This window comes from Haplochromis burtoni, unplaced genomic scaffold (assembly GCF_018398535.1).
Source record: "Haplochromis burtoni strain Fernald_Lab_line unplaced genomic scaffold, NCSU_Asbu1 Contig_193, whole genome shotgun sequence".
Lineage (NCBI taxonomy): Eukaryota > Metazoa > Chordata > Actinopteri > Cichliformes > Cichlidae > Haplochromis > Haplochromis burtoni.
In genome coordinates this window covers 428,286-445,822 of record NW_024582554.1, presented here as the reverse complement: position 1 = coordinate 445,822, position 17,537 = coordinate 428,286, and the positions used below count along the sequence as shown (strand labels likewise).

The 17,537-nt window shown below is 43.5% G+C and overlaps 1 protein-coding gene across 2 annotated transcripts in view; it reads left to right on the top strand.

Moving 5' to 3' along the window:
* The window catches only part of chst11 (carbohydrate (chondroitin 4) sulfotransferase 11), a 103,473-nt gene extending 86,748 nt beyond the window's left edge, over positions 1–16,725 (top strand). For both annotated transcript variants that reach the window (XM_005935322.2, XM_005935323.3), the window contains exons 3-4: positions 10,292–10,521; positions 10,601–16,725. In XM_005935322.2, coding sequence (XP_005935384.2) covers positions 10,292–10,521; positions 10,601–11,222 — 852 coding nt within the window. In that variant the 3' untranslated portion in view covers positions 11,223–16,725. The remainder of the gene's footprint in view (positions 1–10,291; positions 10,522–10,600) is intronic.
* The last annotated feature ends 812 nt before the right edge of the window (positions 16,726–17,537 follow it).

Here is a 17,537-nt window from a genome sequence, read left to right as displayed (position 1 = left end):
GAAAAATATGTCCGAGTGGAAGAAGGTAGATGATGAAAAGAAGGGGCCCGAGGACAGATCCCTGGGGCACCCCAGTGGATAAAGGAGAAAGCTGAGAGGTGAAGGATTTTGGGACAATTGTGTTGGAGACAGCTTTTGTTATAATATCAATAATATTTATATGAATATGGGATACTGTTACATGTTTGCATAGACTTTTGTGGAATATGGAGACACTCCTGGCATTATATGAGCAAAGTGAGACTCATTTTTTAGGGTTGGTGGAGATGAGTGTGAAGATCCAAACAATCCCTGTCAGTGATGGAGAAGCTTTGATGAAAATATTTGGTAAAAAGTTCACCAGCATGAAGGAAATGAAGTTCGAACTTTCCTTAGGAGGAGCCCAGCACGCCTGCTTAAAGAAACGTAAGTGTGGCGATGTGGATGCTTGCAGCGACTGCTGTATAGAGGCCATCTGTCACGGTCCGCTGTGGCAGACCGTGTGGAGAGCGTGTGGAGGACTCAGGTGCAGACACAGGCGAGGACACGAAACCGAGTTCGAACAAAAAGCGAGCCTTTATTGTGGCTGAAGACAAGGAGTGCAAACAAGGCAGAAGCGCAGTGACAAAACTAAACTATAACTAAACTGGGAAAGTGATACCAGGATAAACTATGAAGACACAGGAAACCATAACTATGACTACAAAGGACTGGCTGTGACAACATGGAGGGTGGGAACACAGACGGCGCGACACAGACTACATGAAACACAGAGACTAAATACACATGAGGGATGATCAGGGGAAGTGGCCACACATGGGAGCACAGCTGACACACATGAACCTAACGACAGGACAGGAGAGGTGACACTAAATACACTTTACAGACTTTCAAAGTAAAACAGGAAACCTGGAGATCAGACATGACATGAACTAAACACAACCACGCAGACATGACGCATGAACCAGGGAGACTTAGTACAGGGGAGATGACATAAACAACTAAGGAACAAGACTAAACAGCAATCTAGAAATTAACTAGGTGAACTACGCCTGGCACAAATGAATACAAAAGATACATAAACTCAAACACTGGGTCGCTGGACCCAGGACCATGACACCATGTGCAATGACAATAAAGTTGAATTCTATTCTATTCTATTCTATTCAAAGCAAATAAAAAAGCAACGGAATTAACAAACAATCCTGACTAATGACCAAAAAGGACAAACTGAAATAATGAACTCAATAGGACTGTTTTTTATTATTCTTGTTATTTTGGAAATTGTACATTGCATATCATTTTATTTTCACTTTTCTATCTGAAAATCAGGACTGGACTGATACCACAGCAGCTCGACTTTACACTGACTGCAGCAGAGTTAACAGTGCATCATTTTCTTGATAATGTAGACGTCTAAACCCAAACAAATTCTTGTTTGCTGCGGGTGAGCCCATCAAATCACAAACTTGAACAAACAAAACAAACAGAAAAGAGAATGTAGTTGTCACTGGGTTTTATTGAAATCCTATTTCTCATTTTTTCCTTCGACGTTTCTTTTCTGATTTTTTTCTCCCTAAGGGGTGAAACACACGATGCAGAGAGACAAAGTAAAGTGCTCATGAGAGGAAGAAGAAAGGTTGATTGCACTGAGGGAAAGTCAGAGCACTTTGTCATTATCTTGTCTTTGGTGCTATGATTATACCCCACACTTTTCTCTTTGCTGTTTAGTCACAGACACACGCTGGTTCTCTGCACAAGTGTATATTTAAGTACAACACACTGTTGATCCAGAGATGTACATCAGCGCACACGTTCTACATATACAGCAAACACATATCACTGCACACATGTACGGCCTCCGGGTTCATTTCATTCTCTCGTGTCACTGCGCCGCCTGCTTAATTTAACTCTTTGTTGCATTTTAACCCTGGAAAGTAAAACAGACGTCTGTATTACGAGGCCACGAGCGCGTATCCAGAGAGGAAGATAAATAACAAAGTAAATATGAGTAAAACTTTTTCAAGGCTCACGTTTTAACAGTCACAGCAATGCATTATTAGTCATTAACTTCTGAATCCATTCAGATTAAATGTTGATAAATCCAATAGCTACATTTAAAAAAATCAGGGCTATACTCTCCGCTTTCACTCTGTTGAGCAGTCAGTGGTTCTTCCACAGACCGACAAACTTAAATCGACACTCTCCCTTGTGTGTTTCATTTTTCCTCGTCAGGTAAAAACAAATCAGCTGGCAGAGCAGGTGTCCACAGCATAAAACCCTTGCACATCCAAAGAGTTTACAGTATAACATTCTTCACATGAACTTTAAAACGTTGGGCTGACATCAGAGATACAGTGTAAAGACTATTCTCTGTCCTCGTGGGTTAGCTTTCACCTGTGAAGGAGGTCTGTCTCCGGGCTCAGGTTGCCGGTTTAACGTTACCGTGGGATAGGGACGGCCGGCCTTACCCAGGTGTCGGATATCCTGGAGTTTAAAGCATGAAATGACCATGCTGCAGAGTTCACTAACCTCCTGTCCTCCTGTCACATGCATGCATGAGAAGGATTCGGTGCCTACCCCCAGAGTTACAACACTGTTAGGGTTGAAAAGCTACAGATCGTCACAAGACACTAAAGACTCCATAAAAACCTCTGCCAGTTAAATTCTTATGATGGTCTGTTAACAGCTCCCTCAGTGAAGGCGAGGCCTCCAGGCTCCACTGCTGCTTTTACAGATAAACATCCAGGGCTGTGTGTCAAACTGTAGCCTCTAATGAAGCATCTGTGACTGGCTGCTGCTCAGGGTGGTGTTTTGGGGATTCCCAGATTATTTTTACTTTATTAGCAGTACTTTTAACTGCTACTGCGAATGTGTTAAGAAGTGAACCCTGCAGCAAGTAGCATCATAGCGAGCATGTATCTGTGTGTGTTTGCATGTTTACTTGACCTTGATGGCACCTGGCAGGAAAGCTCAGTGCTTCTAGCCCCTGGCATGAACACTGTCTCCATTCATGGCCTTCCCACACTGCCCTTATGCAACAGCGTCAGCACAAAAATCATGAATCAGTAGATTCACAGATTTAAAGCTGTAGCTTAGAAAGGCTGCTTTTGTGATGCTCAGTATTTAAACATTGCACCAGCTATGTTTGAGATAAAACACAGAGCAGTCGAGTTCAAGCATCTGTGGTAAGTACGTGCAATTTGTTAACTGAATATGAGGCTGGCAGGCAGATTGGCATGACATCAGTAAATATGTCAGTATCATCAGGACCCAGTGTATGTGAGTTAGTTAACTGATCGTATCCAGCTAGTAGGATACAAGGTCGAGAGGTTCTCGTTCTCAGTTTGTCACTGAAATCCTCTGAATCTGCACAACAGAGTCACAGAGTTCAAAGTTAGACTCACAGAATATCACTGATGGTGGGAAACATGCCTCATATAAATGTTTTACATTTCCCTGAGAGCTGTTGACTTGAAGCTGCTGTTGTAGCTCAACACTTTACTGAAGAAGGTAATAACCACGACCACAGCTTTCCATAAAACATCAAAGCGGGACAAGAGCATCAAAAACAAACTCATTTTAGACTGATCTGATTTTCCAGTTTCAGTGTAGCAGAGACAGAGAGGGCTGAAATGTATTTCAAATGTATCCCGTTACACTGTAACAGTCACACTTGCTACTTTGAATGAAGCTGCTGTCAGCAGCTACACCCGAGTGCTGTCTGTGTATAAAAGCCAGCAAGACTCAACAAATTTGGCATTACAAACATTCTGCTTTACAATCAATTATTTAACATTAAGCTTATTATTTTCTGCAGCATTTGCCTACTCCTCCTTCAGAGCAGCTCAGTAGACAGCTGTGCTCTTTTTCTAGGTATGAATGTATGAGGAAGGAATATGAAGCAGAGTGCTTCAGAAAAAGAGTGTGTGTTCTCAGTTATCCCACTGGAAAAATACAGGTACAGAAAAACTTTTCCTCAGATCCAGTCGGTGTCTCCGTGGCTGCAGGCGGTTATTGTGTCATGATGATTGGCCCAGTTTCTCTTCAGCAGCTACTGGACTTCTCATAAATGACATAGTGGAAAAGTCCATGTACTGCTGGTCTTATTGGAAAGGATGAATCTGCCTCATAAAGCTTTCATAGCAGAGCCTTATTACCTTTCATGCAGCGACCCGTTAAGCTCTATGGTTGCAAATCAGGTGTTATTTGGTACAGTTGTGGCACACTGGCAGCTTTATGCCTGCCTGCTTTATGAATGCCAGCCTGTGCGCACAGACACAGACTGCCTTTAGTGCTCAGTGTGTGTGACAGAGAGGTGCTTTGATGAATCCTATTGATCTTTGTTTGGCTGTCTTCACAGCTGGCGAGCAGAGAGAGAAGCTAACTCAGCGACCCGAGACGGGGAGCGCAGACGGATGAATTTTTAGGAGACAAAACGGAAACGGCATTCTTATGATAATAAGCAGCATCGAGCTAAAGACAGGATACGTGCTGCTGCTGCACTTCACCCTCTCGACACTGGACTTTCTTCTTTTCACACACCCACTGTAAAGTCTTCAGAAACACAAGGCATACACAGAATAAATCGGACGGTTAAATGTACACAGGAGTAATGACTGTTGCAGCGTCTAAATTGCAATAAGGAGCAGAATCTTAGCTTCATGAATGAACAGTGCCTCTCCAAACAAAGGGAGGTATAAATCAAATGCATTAGTTTCTCTCTTTCAGCACCTTAGGGGTCACCACAGTGGAGCGTCTGGCTCCCCACCATCACCCACCCATAGCCTCTATATTCATGTGGTCTACTTCTTCTGCACGTGTCCAAACCGTCTCAACCTTGCTGCTCTAACTGTGTCTCCAAAGCACTCAGCCTGAGCCGTCCTCATGCACTTGTTTCTAATCCTGTCCGTTGTCGTCACTCCCAATGACAGTCTGTCCATTTCCAGCCTTTTGTTATGTCTCACTACTGTCTCATGAATCTCCCCTTTCACTTTTGCTGCTGTGCTTCTGTCACATATTTTTCACCTCTCTTGTGCGTCCATTGCTTCACACGGTTGACCTCAGGTATTTAAACTCATCCACCTCCACTACCTGTACTCCTTGCAGCTGTCACACTGTCGTCTTCTCGTTCACACACATGTATTCTGCCCTGCTTCTGATGACCTTCATCCCTCTGCTCTCCAAAGCATACCTCAACACACCAGGTTGTCTTCTATCTGTTCTGCAGACACTCCCGTCTGATCTCATCTGTCACCCATCACCATTGCAAAGAATTAGAGCTGATTGCTGATGTGATCCCATCCCTACCTTAAACAGATCTGTTCACACACTCATATATGTGCTGCACCAGCCACTCCTGATTCCTTCAGCACCACAGTTCCTCTCCAGGCATGCTATCATATGCTTTCTCTGTGCTGCTGTCCTGACCTTTTCTGTGCTTCTCCATCAACACTCTCAAAGCAAACATTGCATCTGTAGTGCTCCTTCTTGGCTATACTGCTGCTCACTGATTATCAGCCCGCCAAGAACTCTTTCACATATTTTCTTGGTATGGCTCATCAGCTTTATCTCTCTGTAGTTACTACAGCTCTGCACATCATCATTGTTCTTGAAAATTGGCACTTTGTCTCCATTCCTCAAGCATTTTTTCATCCTCCTAGATTGTGTTAAAAAAAAGTCCGCTGTATGTCATCAGGACCAACCACCTTTCCACTCTTCATCCTCACGTTGTCCTTACTCGTCCTCTGCACTTCCTGATTCACTAACTGCCATCCATCTGTCTCTCTCTCTTATTTTCTTTCATCACAAACCCCTCAACACACTCCCTTCAATCATTAGTACATTTCCTTTCTAACTTAGTCTGTCAGTCTAGCCAATAAAGTCCATTTCCCCTTCTGTTGGCACCGTTGTAGACCAGTTTGAGTCCATCTCCTAAGCTCCTAGCCTCCCCCTTATTTACCCTGGACAACTGCACGCACAGTATATCTACTCTCCTTTTATCAGCCAGCTCTCTTTGCCAGTCAAGTCATAGTCTTTCCTTCTCACTCGCTGCATCCTTGTCCATTTTGTTCTTTCCCCTAACCTTTTGGTCCTCAGCATTTAGCTTACACTGAAGAAACATCCTCAGGTCACTACATGAGACAAATTGTGAATTTCTTACTTTTGCACCGTGAAAATTCATGACTCTAACTGGAACATTCAAGTGTAATTTTAGTCATCTTCAGCTACATAGTAAAAGTCTTTAAGACCTAATCTGTACTAAAACTGTTTGATTAGTAACAGAAGATGATTTACTGTCAAAAATATGGTTGGTTCAATCTTTATTTTAGCTTTCAGAATATTTTACACTTGTCTTAACTTTGTTACAATACAGAAACACAGGTTATAGCACACGTATATAAAACGACTGCCAAGGCAGCCAATTAACAGTCTGATGAAGGCTCTGTCAGAGACTTTGGTCAAATCAAAGTGACCAAACTGATGTAACCCTGAGACTTCCTGCGTCCCTGGCTTGCTTTGCTTTGTTGATACTTTAGCCTTGGGTCTACGTTTGTATGTAAGCTAGTTTACAGACTTTCACTGGAATATGTTTCTTCTGTCCTTTAGTGATCACTTCCTGGCTTCCTTCCTTTATCTCTTTCTTTGCTATCATCAGCAGATTAGGAGGAAGCTATTCATTACCACCGCTGCGACAAGCCGCTCAGCGCTGATACACAGATGATATTTCAAACTCATAACAACTTTCAGAGACAATAACACAGTCGTGGTGAGGAAATGAAGACTTGAAATATTGAAACACAGTCTCCATGTTGCCCTTTCATCACTTTCTCACACATTTTAACAACAAATGTGCAGGAAGGAGAGGATGTGCATTTCCCATCATCTCGAACCCTCAGGATAAGGAAGTAAAGCCTTCCCTGTTTGCAGATACGCTGCTGACAATGACTTTCGTGGTGGGATTAAGGATTTCCAGCCCCCCGGTTTTCTCAAAGTTGTGATGGTGTTTGCCAGAGAGAAATAGGGACTAAACCTTCACTTCCATATCAGTGCATGGTGTCTGTAACACTAAGTAATTCATCATCTAGTATACCTGCATGCAGAAACTGCTGAGCTGGATGTTTGAGGCTCTTATTGGAAGAGATCAAACTGAATTAGCCATAAAATGTGTCGCGGCTAACTACTTTTATAGCTGTGGTTTTATGACATTTTATGACACTGGCTCTTATTTGGTGCCGTTTCACTAGCTTGTGTCCACAAAGTATCAGGGCAGAAATGGGCAAGCATATTTGCTAGTGCTATAGTCTGCTGTCCAATGGGAAAAGCTCGACATGGCCAGAGGTCAGTGACCTCCACCACATCTCATCTCCTCCTCCTGCTTTTCATCCCTGTTCTCACTCTTCATCAAAACCCCACAAGAGACTTCACAGGGCTGCCTAAAGATGAGATAAGTGGTAGAAAGTGATCCCAGAGAAAGAAGAGAGATGAGAGGAAAACTGAGGCCAAGCCTGAGAAGATCCCCTTGTGTCTTTTCCCGAGTTAAATACAGTTTAAACTGTGCTGAGATGGAGGGCTGCATGTCTGCTGCAACATTTGAGGGAATTATAGCCTGATGCTCCCACTTCTTCCTTTTCTTTAAGAGTTTCATCAACAAAGAGCTCTTATGCCTTAGTGGGCTTTGATGCTTTGGAGTTGATGACCATGACTGCAAAATGCATAAAAGAGCAAACAAGTGGGAGACGCACGAAAGCAGCACTTCATCTTGACTGGAGACTTTCATTGTCCATCCTGAAAAAGCTCCACTTCCCTTTCCCAAAAACAGGAGTAACTATGGGAATAAAGGACGCCCACTATTGCTTTAATTCTAATAAAGACAGCAACTTTTGAAAATACTCTTTTATCGTTGCCCAATGAAGAAAGATCTAGATATTACTTTTTCTCTGGTGGGAATAAAATATTGTGTCTTGTGCAAAAAAGCAAATCTTAGTTTAAAATAAATCCTAGTTTTGTGCAGAGCTGTCTAATGTGACAGGAAGTTATTTTTTGGTCAGGGAGAGCAAGGATTGCATGTGTTTTATTTATTTATTTTTACTACACAAAATTACATTTGACTGCAAAATATTGTAAGTGCTGGGCAACCGTGTTTTTGTATAGGGATATAACCAAAATACAACCAATTGGCAATGTTTTACACCGAGGCCCAGTCAGTGTGAGTCAGTGTGAGTCAGTGTGAGTCAGTGTGAGTCAGTGTGCTTCTTATAACTGAGACACTACTGTGCAAACAATTGTCAGGAGACAGGTTGGACCACCAGGTGACTCACAGTATGAAACTGCTTTGCAAACCTGTCCACATCATTTTTGTGGACAGGTTTGTATTTGTATTTAAATGTAGAGTATTTTTGTGAGATATACTTAAATGAACTGAGCACTAGATAAGTGAACAGAAAGATAGTGAGAAAAAACGATTGTAAGTACTTCATTTTTTGGTTTAGTTCAAGAAGTGTATTTTATAGATGTCTTATTTGACTTATGGGGGGCAGCACGGTGGCATGAAGGTCCCTGGGTCCGACTCCCCCATGTAGCCGGGGCCTTTCTGTACTCCAGCTTCCTCCCACAGTCCAAAGACATGCAGTTAGTAGGGTTGGGTTAAATGATTATAATTGCCCGTCGGTGTGACTGTCTGTTGTGTTTGCCCTGCGATAGACTGGTCGCCTGCCCAGAGTGTACCGCGCCTCTCGCCCCAGCTGGGATCGTTGTAGACTTGTTAGCTACGGGATAACAGGAGCGCATCGTGCAATCCCCTACTGTAAAAGCTTTCCCCATGATGCCGTAGCAAGCTGTGCGTGTGATGAACTGCAAACTTGGAGACCTGTTTTGAAAGCTGGCGTCAAAGAGAATCACATGCAAACCTCTTTAGTCAAAGCTGTGTTCGTGTACAGACTCCCTGTTAGCCCCAGTGTTGTTTCATTACTTCATGTCAGCATCTCTCCCACCCTCTCAGCCCCTGACAGTGTATCACTGAAAGGCCATGGCTGTGTGGAGTGGGACAGAGTGGTAAGGCTGCAGGCCACAGTAAAATCAATTTAGATACTGTGAGGAACCCAGAGCACTGCCCTACAGGGGAATGTAGACCCAGAGGAAAAATAATCAAGAGGCACGAGCAAACATTCCCGCCCCTAAAATGCAAAACTTCCATACTGCTCTTACTCTTCTCATTTCTTTCTGTAACCTCATCCTTTCTCTCCTGCCACGGTCGGCTTCACCACAGGCATCACTGGGACGGTGAAATATGCCTCCGATAAATGATTACCGACTGGAGCCACTCATACCGAACTTGCAGGATCTGTAATATTCTCCAATATCATTATTTTCCTCCACACCCATGGACTAATCTCTATCACAGTCTGTGGAATGACTCAAATAAGGCAAAAAGATAGAGTGAATAAAGAGATGAGTATGATAATAAAGCCTAAGATTGATAACTCGCTATCTAACTGCCTGTCTTTTCCATATCCGTCCTCATGCCCTCTTTCTGATTCATTTCAGTTGTAGAGTGCTCGGCTTTTTCTCACTGCCGTGTTAGTGACCAAGAGCACTAAAACATCTTTAAGTTTCAGAACAAATGTGTGAAATAATATTTTATTATTCTGCTACAATAACTAGTGTAGTGAGTTAAATATGAATGTTGGTGACTAATACAGTATGTTCCCTTTCTTGGGTTCAATTATTGTCAACAAAAATCCCACAATTGTCACATTTTGTTACATTTGTTACAAACGACTTGCGCAGAGTTTAGCTAATGATGAAGTGTTGTTGGGTTTAATTATTGGATTCCTTATCAGATCAACTGGTAATAAAACCAGTAGGCAGTTCATTTTGTTTGTTTTGTTCATCCCTTCACGCAGATTACAGCCGGGCTTTCACTGGGACATACTCGTCCAAACTAGTAACATGGGAATCGGAGCTTTTCATTTAGCCAATGAGTTTTTCTTCTTTAAGCTTGTGGTTAGCTGAACCCAATCAATCACAGCTGAAAAAAAAAGATTTATTTTTTACATCAGCCTAAAGAGGGTTCATTGGTTTATCTGGTAATTATCCTGAAAGTTGGCTAACCACCCAGTTTGAGCTGGGAACCAGTGTTTGTTCAGGGACCTTTATTGCACATCACACATTGTTTACTCTGGATTCTTTTCAACTCTGTGCTGTAAACTACATAATTAAAGTAAAACTGACTGTTCACATCTTGTGCTGTACTTACCCTCCTGAAGCCTTTTATTTGAATTTCACAGTAGTCTCTCTCTCTCTCTCTCAGACGGAGTTATCAGGAGCTGCTGTCCTCCACCAGGCCAGGAGGGATCAGGTAGTCGATGCCTGTCGGGTCTACAGCGCATCGAGTCGTAAGCGGAGAGTCCTGACACCCGGAGACCTCAAACACCTCGTGGTGGATGAAGACCATGAGCTTATCTACTGCTATGTCCCCAAGGTGGCCTGTACCAACTGGAAACGTGTCATGATGGTGCTTACAGGCCGGGGCAAGTACAGGTGAGTTTGGTACTGTACAGAGAGGAAGGAAAATAAGTGCTTCTGTTGTTCTTCACTGTCTCGTGCCTCTCTCACGCAGTGACCCAATGGAAATTCCTTCCAATGAAGCCCACGTTCCCTCCAACCTTAAGACACTGAATCAGTACAGCATTGCCGAGATCAATCACCGCCTCAAGAACTACCTCAAGTTCCTTTTTGTTCGTGAGCCCTTCGAGAGGCTGGTCTCTGCATATCGCAACAAGTTCACCCTCAAGTACAACTCATCCTTCCACAAGCGCTTTGGCACCCGAATCATCCGCCGCTACCGCAAGAACGCCACGCAGGATGCCCTGCTCAACGGGGCTGATGTCAAATTCAAAGAGTTCATTGAGTATCTGGTGGACCCGGCCACACAGCGGGACGGACTCAACGAGCACTGGCAGACTGTGTACCAGCTCTGTCACCCGTGTCACATCCACTATGACATGGTGGGCAAGTATGAGACACTGGAGGAGGATGCAAACTACCTGTTGCAGCTGGTGGGTGTAGGTGACTCCCTGCGCTTCCCGACCTACGCCAAGTCCACTCGTACCACGGATGCTATGACGGCTCAGTTCTTCAGCAATATCAGCACTCAGCAGCAGATCCAGCTCTACCAGCTTTACAAGTTAGACTTCCTCATGTTCAACTACTCCATACCCAGCTACCTGAGGTCGGAGTAATGGTGGACAGAGATGGGACTCTGAGAGCGGCTGATTCGGTCAAACAGATAAAAGGAAATGAGCGGAGGGCAGAATTTTATGGGAACAAACTTGATTTAAAAAACTGTAAAATTGATGTGTAAACAGGTGCCGGAGGTGTGTGAGTTTCTGGGAATAATTCAGAGGATGTTCAGTCAGCACCGACTGGACAGGGATGCGGGCTAAATGGACTAGACGCATGCAAAGACTGAAATGTGTGGGTGAAGCAGGTCTTCATGGTTGTTATCCTCAGAGGATGGACTGGATGAGGGATTCTCCTGATGTTGTTCCCTACACGTTTAAGCAAACTGCTGACAAATTAGGCTGCTTCAGATTCTGCAAAGCAAACAGCGTCCTCGCACGTGCCCTGACCCCAAAGCATTATGGGAGCTAAGTCTGTCTCCCCCTCCTTCTGATCAATATAGAAACTCCGCCAAATTGTAAGGCACACTTCACATCTTCCACCGAGCTCTCGGCGTGGTGAGCCAGTACCCATCATGCTTGCTCTCATTAGATTCATACAGCTGAGAGGGAAACTGCCTCATCACCACCTCGAGGATTACTGCAGCTGATGGCTGCGGTTCCACTCTCAAGACCTCCACATTAGTAGTGTGGCGGTGCAGCCGACAGCTCGCTGTCACTGGTTTCTAGCATTAGTTTGTCGGCCCTTCTGCCACAGCAGTGAAGTGCTTACGTATCATTGCCTGTAACACCAAGCATCCTTAATACTTTGAGCTACAGAACGTGTCTGGACAGGTACAGGATTCGCTCAGTGGGCGCACCGGCCTGCCTCTAACCTACAAGACGAGAGACGGCCTGTGTGGCTGTTAAAGGGTTAAAGGCGCTGAGTCTCATTACCGCCATGCCCTGCATAGAGGAGCTTCGTGGACGTGCCCCTGCTCCAGCAACCAAACCTGTTTTTCACTAAATGATCCTCTTTTCTCGTCTTCATGCTTTATTTGTTTTTATTGTCTTATGAATCACTGCTGCGAGCAGCAATGAAAAGATTATTTAATTTGCTTTGTTGTTGAAACTAAGATGGGAAGAATTTAATATTTTATTTTCTTGGGCTGAAAAACATTTAGGACACTTTAGAGAAGTTCAAACTTTTTCATTTCTTGTGGTACATTTTTGGCCCTTGGCTTTGTCTTTCTGTGCTTCACATCATTCAAAATTTATGTTTTTTTACATATTGTCAGACGTTTGGTGCCAAAATGGCTGAGGGCCTCAGAGACCCACAGTCACTGTTAAGTACACATCATTGCCATTTAGGACATCCCAAAGAAGACACGTCAACAATCAACATAACAGAGAAAGGATCCTGTGGTGTGATTAATGTTGTGTAATGGCAATAACTACACAGGAGGGAGGATGGGCTGCCCGTCACACACTATAGTGACAGAGGGAGTCGTTTTGTGTTTTACACCAGTTTGTACATTTTAATCCACTCCAGCTTCAAATTAATTTCACAGCGTTAGAATATTTAATTTATATAGCACCAAATCACAACAACAATCACCTTAAGGTACTTTATATTGTGAGGTACAGACCTGAGAATAACAGAGAGAACAACAACTGCCTTTGAAGCACTTTGGCGACAGTGGGAAGGAAAAACTCCCTTTTAACAGGAAGAACCCTGCAGCAGAAGCAGGCTCAGGGAGGTCAGCAGATCTGTGTGAGGGGGCATTGTGGTTAATATAGTCAATTTAATTCAATTCAGGATAATTCCATGTTTTCGTATCGCACCAAATAACAACAACAACAATCGCCTCGAGGTGCTTTAGGTTGCAAAGTCCTTCTGTGTGACGAGAGCGTTCCAGCGGTGATGACGTGGCGACAGGATTATCACAGCTCTGGCCTGATCACTAAGTTTGATCTCATCCTGAGAGATTAGCAAGACAAGCGTAAATATATATATAACACTACTGATTGTACTTCATTAAGGATTTTGATGGTTTTTGAGTCCCTAACTCTTTGGAGTTGCAGTATGATGTTTTCTTTCTGATAGAATAAATCCAGGTCCACTCTGCTTGAAAACTGTCTCATTATGACCCCTGGTTAGTCAGCACATCTAAATCAGATTACACATACGCCTTTTCCCCCTCGGGCTGGATGTTGTAGCTGCAGATCCCTTCTTGTTGCTTTGGACTCATTGCTGGTGTCCGTTTGTGCACATGTCCGTGTCTGGAGGTTCGAATCAAACAGCCTTAGTTTTCCTTTCTAACACCCACAGACATCTGGCTCTAATAAAGGAAAGAGTCTACTGGGCTGGCTTGTCGCCCCGGTCCTCATCCTCCAGCAGAAACAATGGTTATATTCTCATCTGGGCCTCCTCCTGGGTCAGGCGCACACAAACACACTCACACAGACACACACCAGCACTGCTGCTGAGGTTATTGCCACGCAGCGTCTTACTCAGCAGTTATAGGGAAAGCCACGAGCAGGCAGAACCTCACACTGTCAGAGCTCAGTTTAAACGGCTCATTTTGCGCTCAGAATGAAAGACAAACAATGCACAAAGGACCTCTTAACCTGCAAACAAGCCATTACAGCGGCCTCTCTTCACACTCCGGTTTCTCTCCTCCTACATCGCTCCAGAAGTGGCCCCCTGGTTTAAAAACAAAACCAGAACAAAAAGGCTCAGTGTCAGTGATCAGTACTGTCATGCAGGAAAACGCAGCCTGCTTAAGCAAACAGAGCTCACGGGGACTCCAGCAGCCCTGAGACGCTGTCTCAGTCTCTCAGTTACAAGCAAGCAGCAACATTTAAAGTTATTTTTCCTCCATAGCTGTGTCTATATTGAGGACTAGCTAGTGGGTATATTTATGTTGTTTCTGAACGACGTCTGCTTTTAGACTGAACTACACATTTGCTGTCTTCTAACAGCAGTTTTCTTCTTGAGGATGAGTAGATGATGTTATTTTTCTGCTTTACTTTTATTTTTATTTTATTGTATTGACACCCAGATTTTGTAAATACAAGAAAGAATCGTTTCAGAAGCAGGAAAATTGTGTTTGAAGTGAAATTTCCTGTAAATTTGATGGTAGAAAGTTCAAATGGAGTCCTGACTCAGTTCTGTGCTTTGGAGTGGGTGTCAGTGTGCCTGGCTCATGATACACACAGTGTAAAAGATGGACATATCTAATATAATCTCACGTATTTGTTAGTGACATTCAGCTATGCAGGCTGGAGCTGAGCATTTCTGTCATTCTGAGTGAAAACAGGAGACACGGTGCAGCGCCTGGCCTTGGATTGGACTCTTTGTCAGTGATGATGTCAACAGATTAAGTCTTTTAGTGTAAATACACTTATTTGTTCAGGTCATTTAGTTGTTTTTTACTTTCAGAGTTCAGATTGTTAACATGCTAAAAAAGAGCTGATTATAAAGGTAGAAGATACAAATTAAGTGGGTGAGCACGCTGCTAGTTTGGCTAATGACCTAACCCTCGTCACCTGTTTCCACTCGCTCACTCACAGCAGTGGAGACACAAAGGTCGTTTCAGTCTCTCTCTCTGTGGGGACACTTTTCATCAGCAGAGACACCATATTTGAAAATAAGCATCATATCATCAGCACAGAAGGACAAAGCCAGGATGATTTCTTACATGCGTCCTCTGCCTGTGTCGTGTCAGACATATCTGAGTCCCAGCACAGGATATTTTTGTACAGTCCAAACATGATGTCATTCATTCTGCTGTTATTTTTTGAGCTGTGATATTTATGACTTACTTTGGTTGCCTCATACATACACACACAGACACACACACATTACTACTCTCATTTTTCTGTGCCTTTCATTCAGAGGCGACACAGAGACACAGTGAACATCCTGCAGTCACATTAGGACAGAAGGCGTACATGCTCAGTTATAACCTTACGCATACCTGCAATAAAGAAGTCATCAGGTATGACTTCAGCTTTATTTTTAGAAATCTGTGGGACGGACATGATCCTGAAAACTACAAGCAAATGAGCGTTCGTCAGAAGCTGCTCGGTTTATTACAGCTTGGATTATTTGGAGTATTTTGTCCAACAAACTGGTAATACCGGTATCACCACAACAGGTTAGTGTTAAAGACACACAAGTCAGAGCAGTCAAAGGATGAAAAAGTTGTGGACATTTTATCCCCCACCAGTTGGTGCACTTGGATGTTGTTGGCAGTCGCTATAAAATCGACTGTCTCAGTGTTGTAGGCCTCTAAGTGAGCCGCTGGTTGCAAGAGAAACGTGGGTATTCCCTGACTGGTTGGAAAACAGTTGGAGTTTTTTTGACTTCACCCAGTGGCTGCCAGCAGCTTCCAGCAACCACTTGCCAACTGGTTGGGGAATACACATTTTCCCCTCGCAAACAGATGTTGCCAGATGGGTGCGACTGGTCTCTAGACTTAAACCACTTTATTTTTAGGTCAAACAGCAGCAGACTCAGCCAAAATATCTGTAACAATCCCAACAACTAGCAGAGCAGAATAGTATGAATATGTACAGCACAGATTAGTTATCCAACTAGCACCAGAACAAGCTAACATTCTGACAGCTGAAAACTTTGCTAAATATAACTGCACAAAATTAACTATCAAATGTAAATCTTTCTAAAGTGTTTATGAAGTATACAGGCCGAAAATGGTACCTACATAGTAAAGTCAGATTTCCAAAAACGTAACCATCTTTTCCCAGTTATTGATCCTGTTTAAGATGCAAATAGTTAGCTTGGTTGTAACACTGTTACTCTTGCCAATAAATATTTAATAGCAATGACTCCAAAACTAACAACCCAAGTTATAATAAACTGAGATGGTGTTTATTATAAGTGATCTTAATCAGTGTTTGAAAAGTTAGAGCCTGAGTAGGCCTGCCTTTCGCATGCTCAGCGACATCTAGGCACGTTTTCAAATCAGTTAGCATTAGCATGGGCATGACCTGTCCAAGCAGGTTTCACGTGTCTCTGTGTCGACCTGATGTTGTGTACGTCCTTCAGCAGAGGCCCCGCACCTCTCGTGGTTCCAGCTGCTTCCCGTGCTGCCAGGTGGCACGGATGTTGCGCTGTAATGTGCGGGTGACCTTTTAATTTAAACGATCAGTGTGTGATGCTGCGTTATTCCATATCATCAGCGTTTTCACCATGTGTGCTGTATCAAAGAGCTATGTGTCAGTGGAGTTTGTGCGCATGTGTGCGCGCCACCACTGCTCCAGGAAGTCGAGACCCTCGTTCCAACATGTACCATTAATTTATTTATTTATTCCTAGATACCGGCCCATACTGCTTCCCTGCTCACGTTACCATGGCAACACACCCAAATTTTCTATATGTTGCTTTTCCTCGTGGGACAGCCTCTCGCTGTGCTCTTTTACTCTGTTCATTTTCAGGGGTACTTTCCAAAATCATGAATAATGAATAATGTACACTGTGTGGGAGAGTGGGGTGGATCCTACAGCAGCGTGACCCGTGGTTTATCCTGTTTTCACAATAAAATGACACTGAAATCCACTTTGTCTGTGTCTCCTTCTGTCTTGTGTGGAACTCGTGTACGCTTCTATCTACGGGGTTGGTGGATTCTCTAGCTCCTAACTAGTCTGGCCATTTTTATTGCCATGCTACTTCAGAAAGGCGATGTCTCTGCACAAAGTAATTTACCACACTAGTCAATATGTTTTACTGTTATGGGCAATAGCTGACCATTCCAATCACAGGGCATCGAATACTGCTGCTCTGTCAGGTGGTGCTTGGATAGGATCAGAAATTTTAGAGAAAGTATGTCCCATCACAATAATCTATGCAGACAAGCTGTAACACGCTCATTGTGATTAAATCTGACTTTGAGTGTCCATATGGGACGGGTTTGCAGTAACAGACCTGTTACAGTAGTGGAAACAGAGACGTCTTGCCACTAGGTCATCTCACATTACACAGTTTCAGATGAAACGTGATTTGGATGTGCCGGCGTGTCAGTGGACTGAGAAGTGTTAGGCAGGTGACATTTTCTAACTATTTTACGAGTGTTGTCATTATTTCCTCCTCCAAGAACAGGAAACTACAATTCATACAAAGTCACCAAAATTAGAAGGAAAAAGTTTGATGAGTCTTAATTTTAATGGTAGGGTTGACTCTGTCAGTCCCCCGTTGAATGGGTGGTGTAATGGTGCACATGACCATCATAGCCAGCCTACCTGCGGACCTACATATTGATCCTTTTAGAGGAACTTTTTACAAACAGCTCTCCTTCACCGGCCAGTTATCCAAGACCATCCAGAAATTCCCAGAGCCACAGTATCACTGTGTCTAGGCAGGGTCCTGATTTA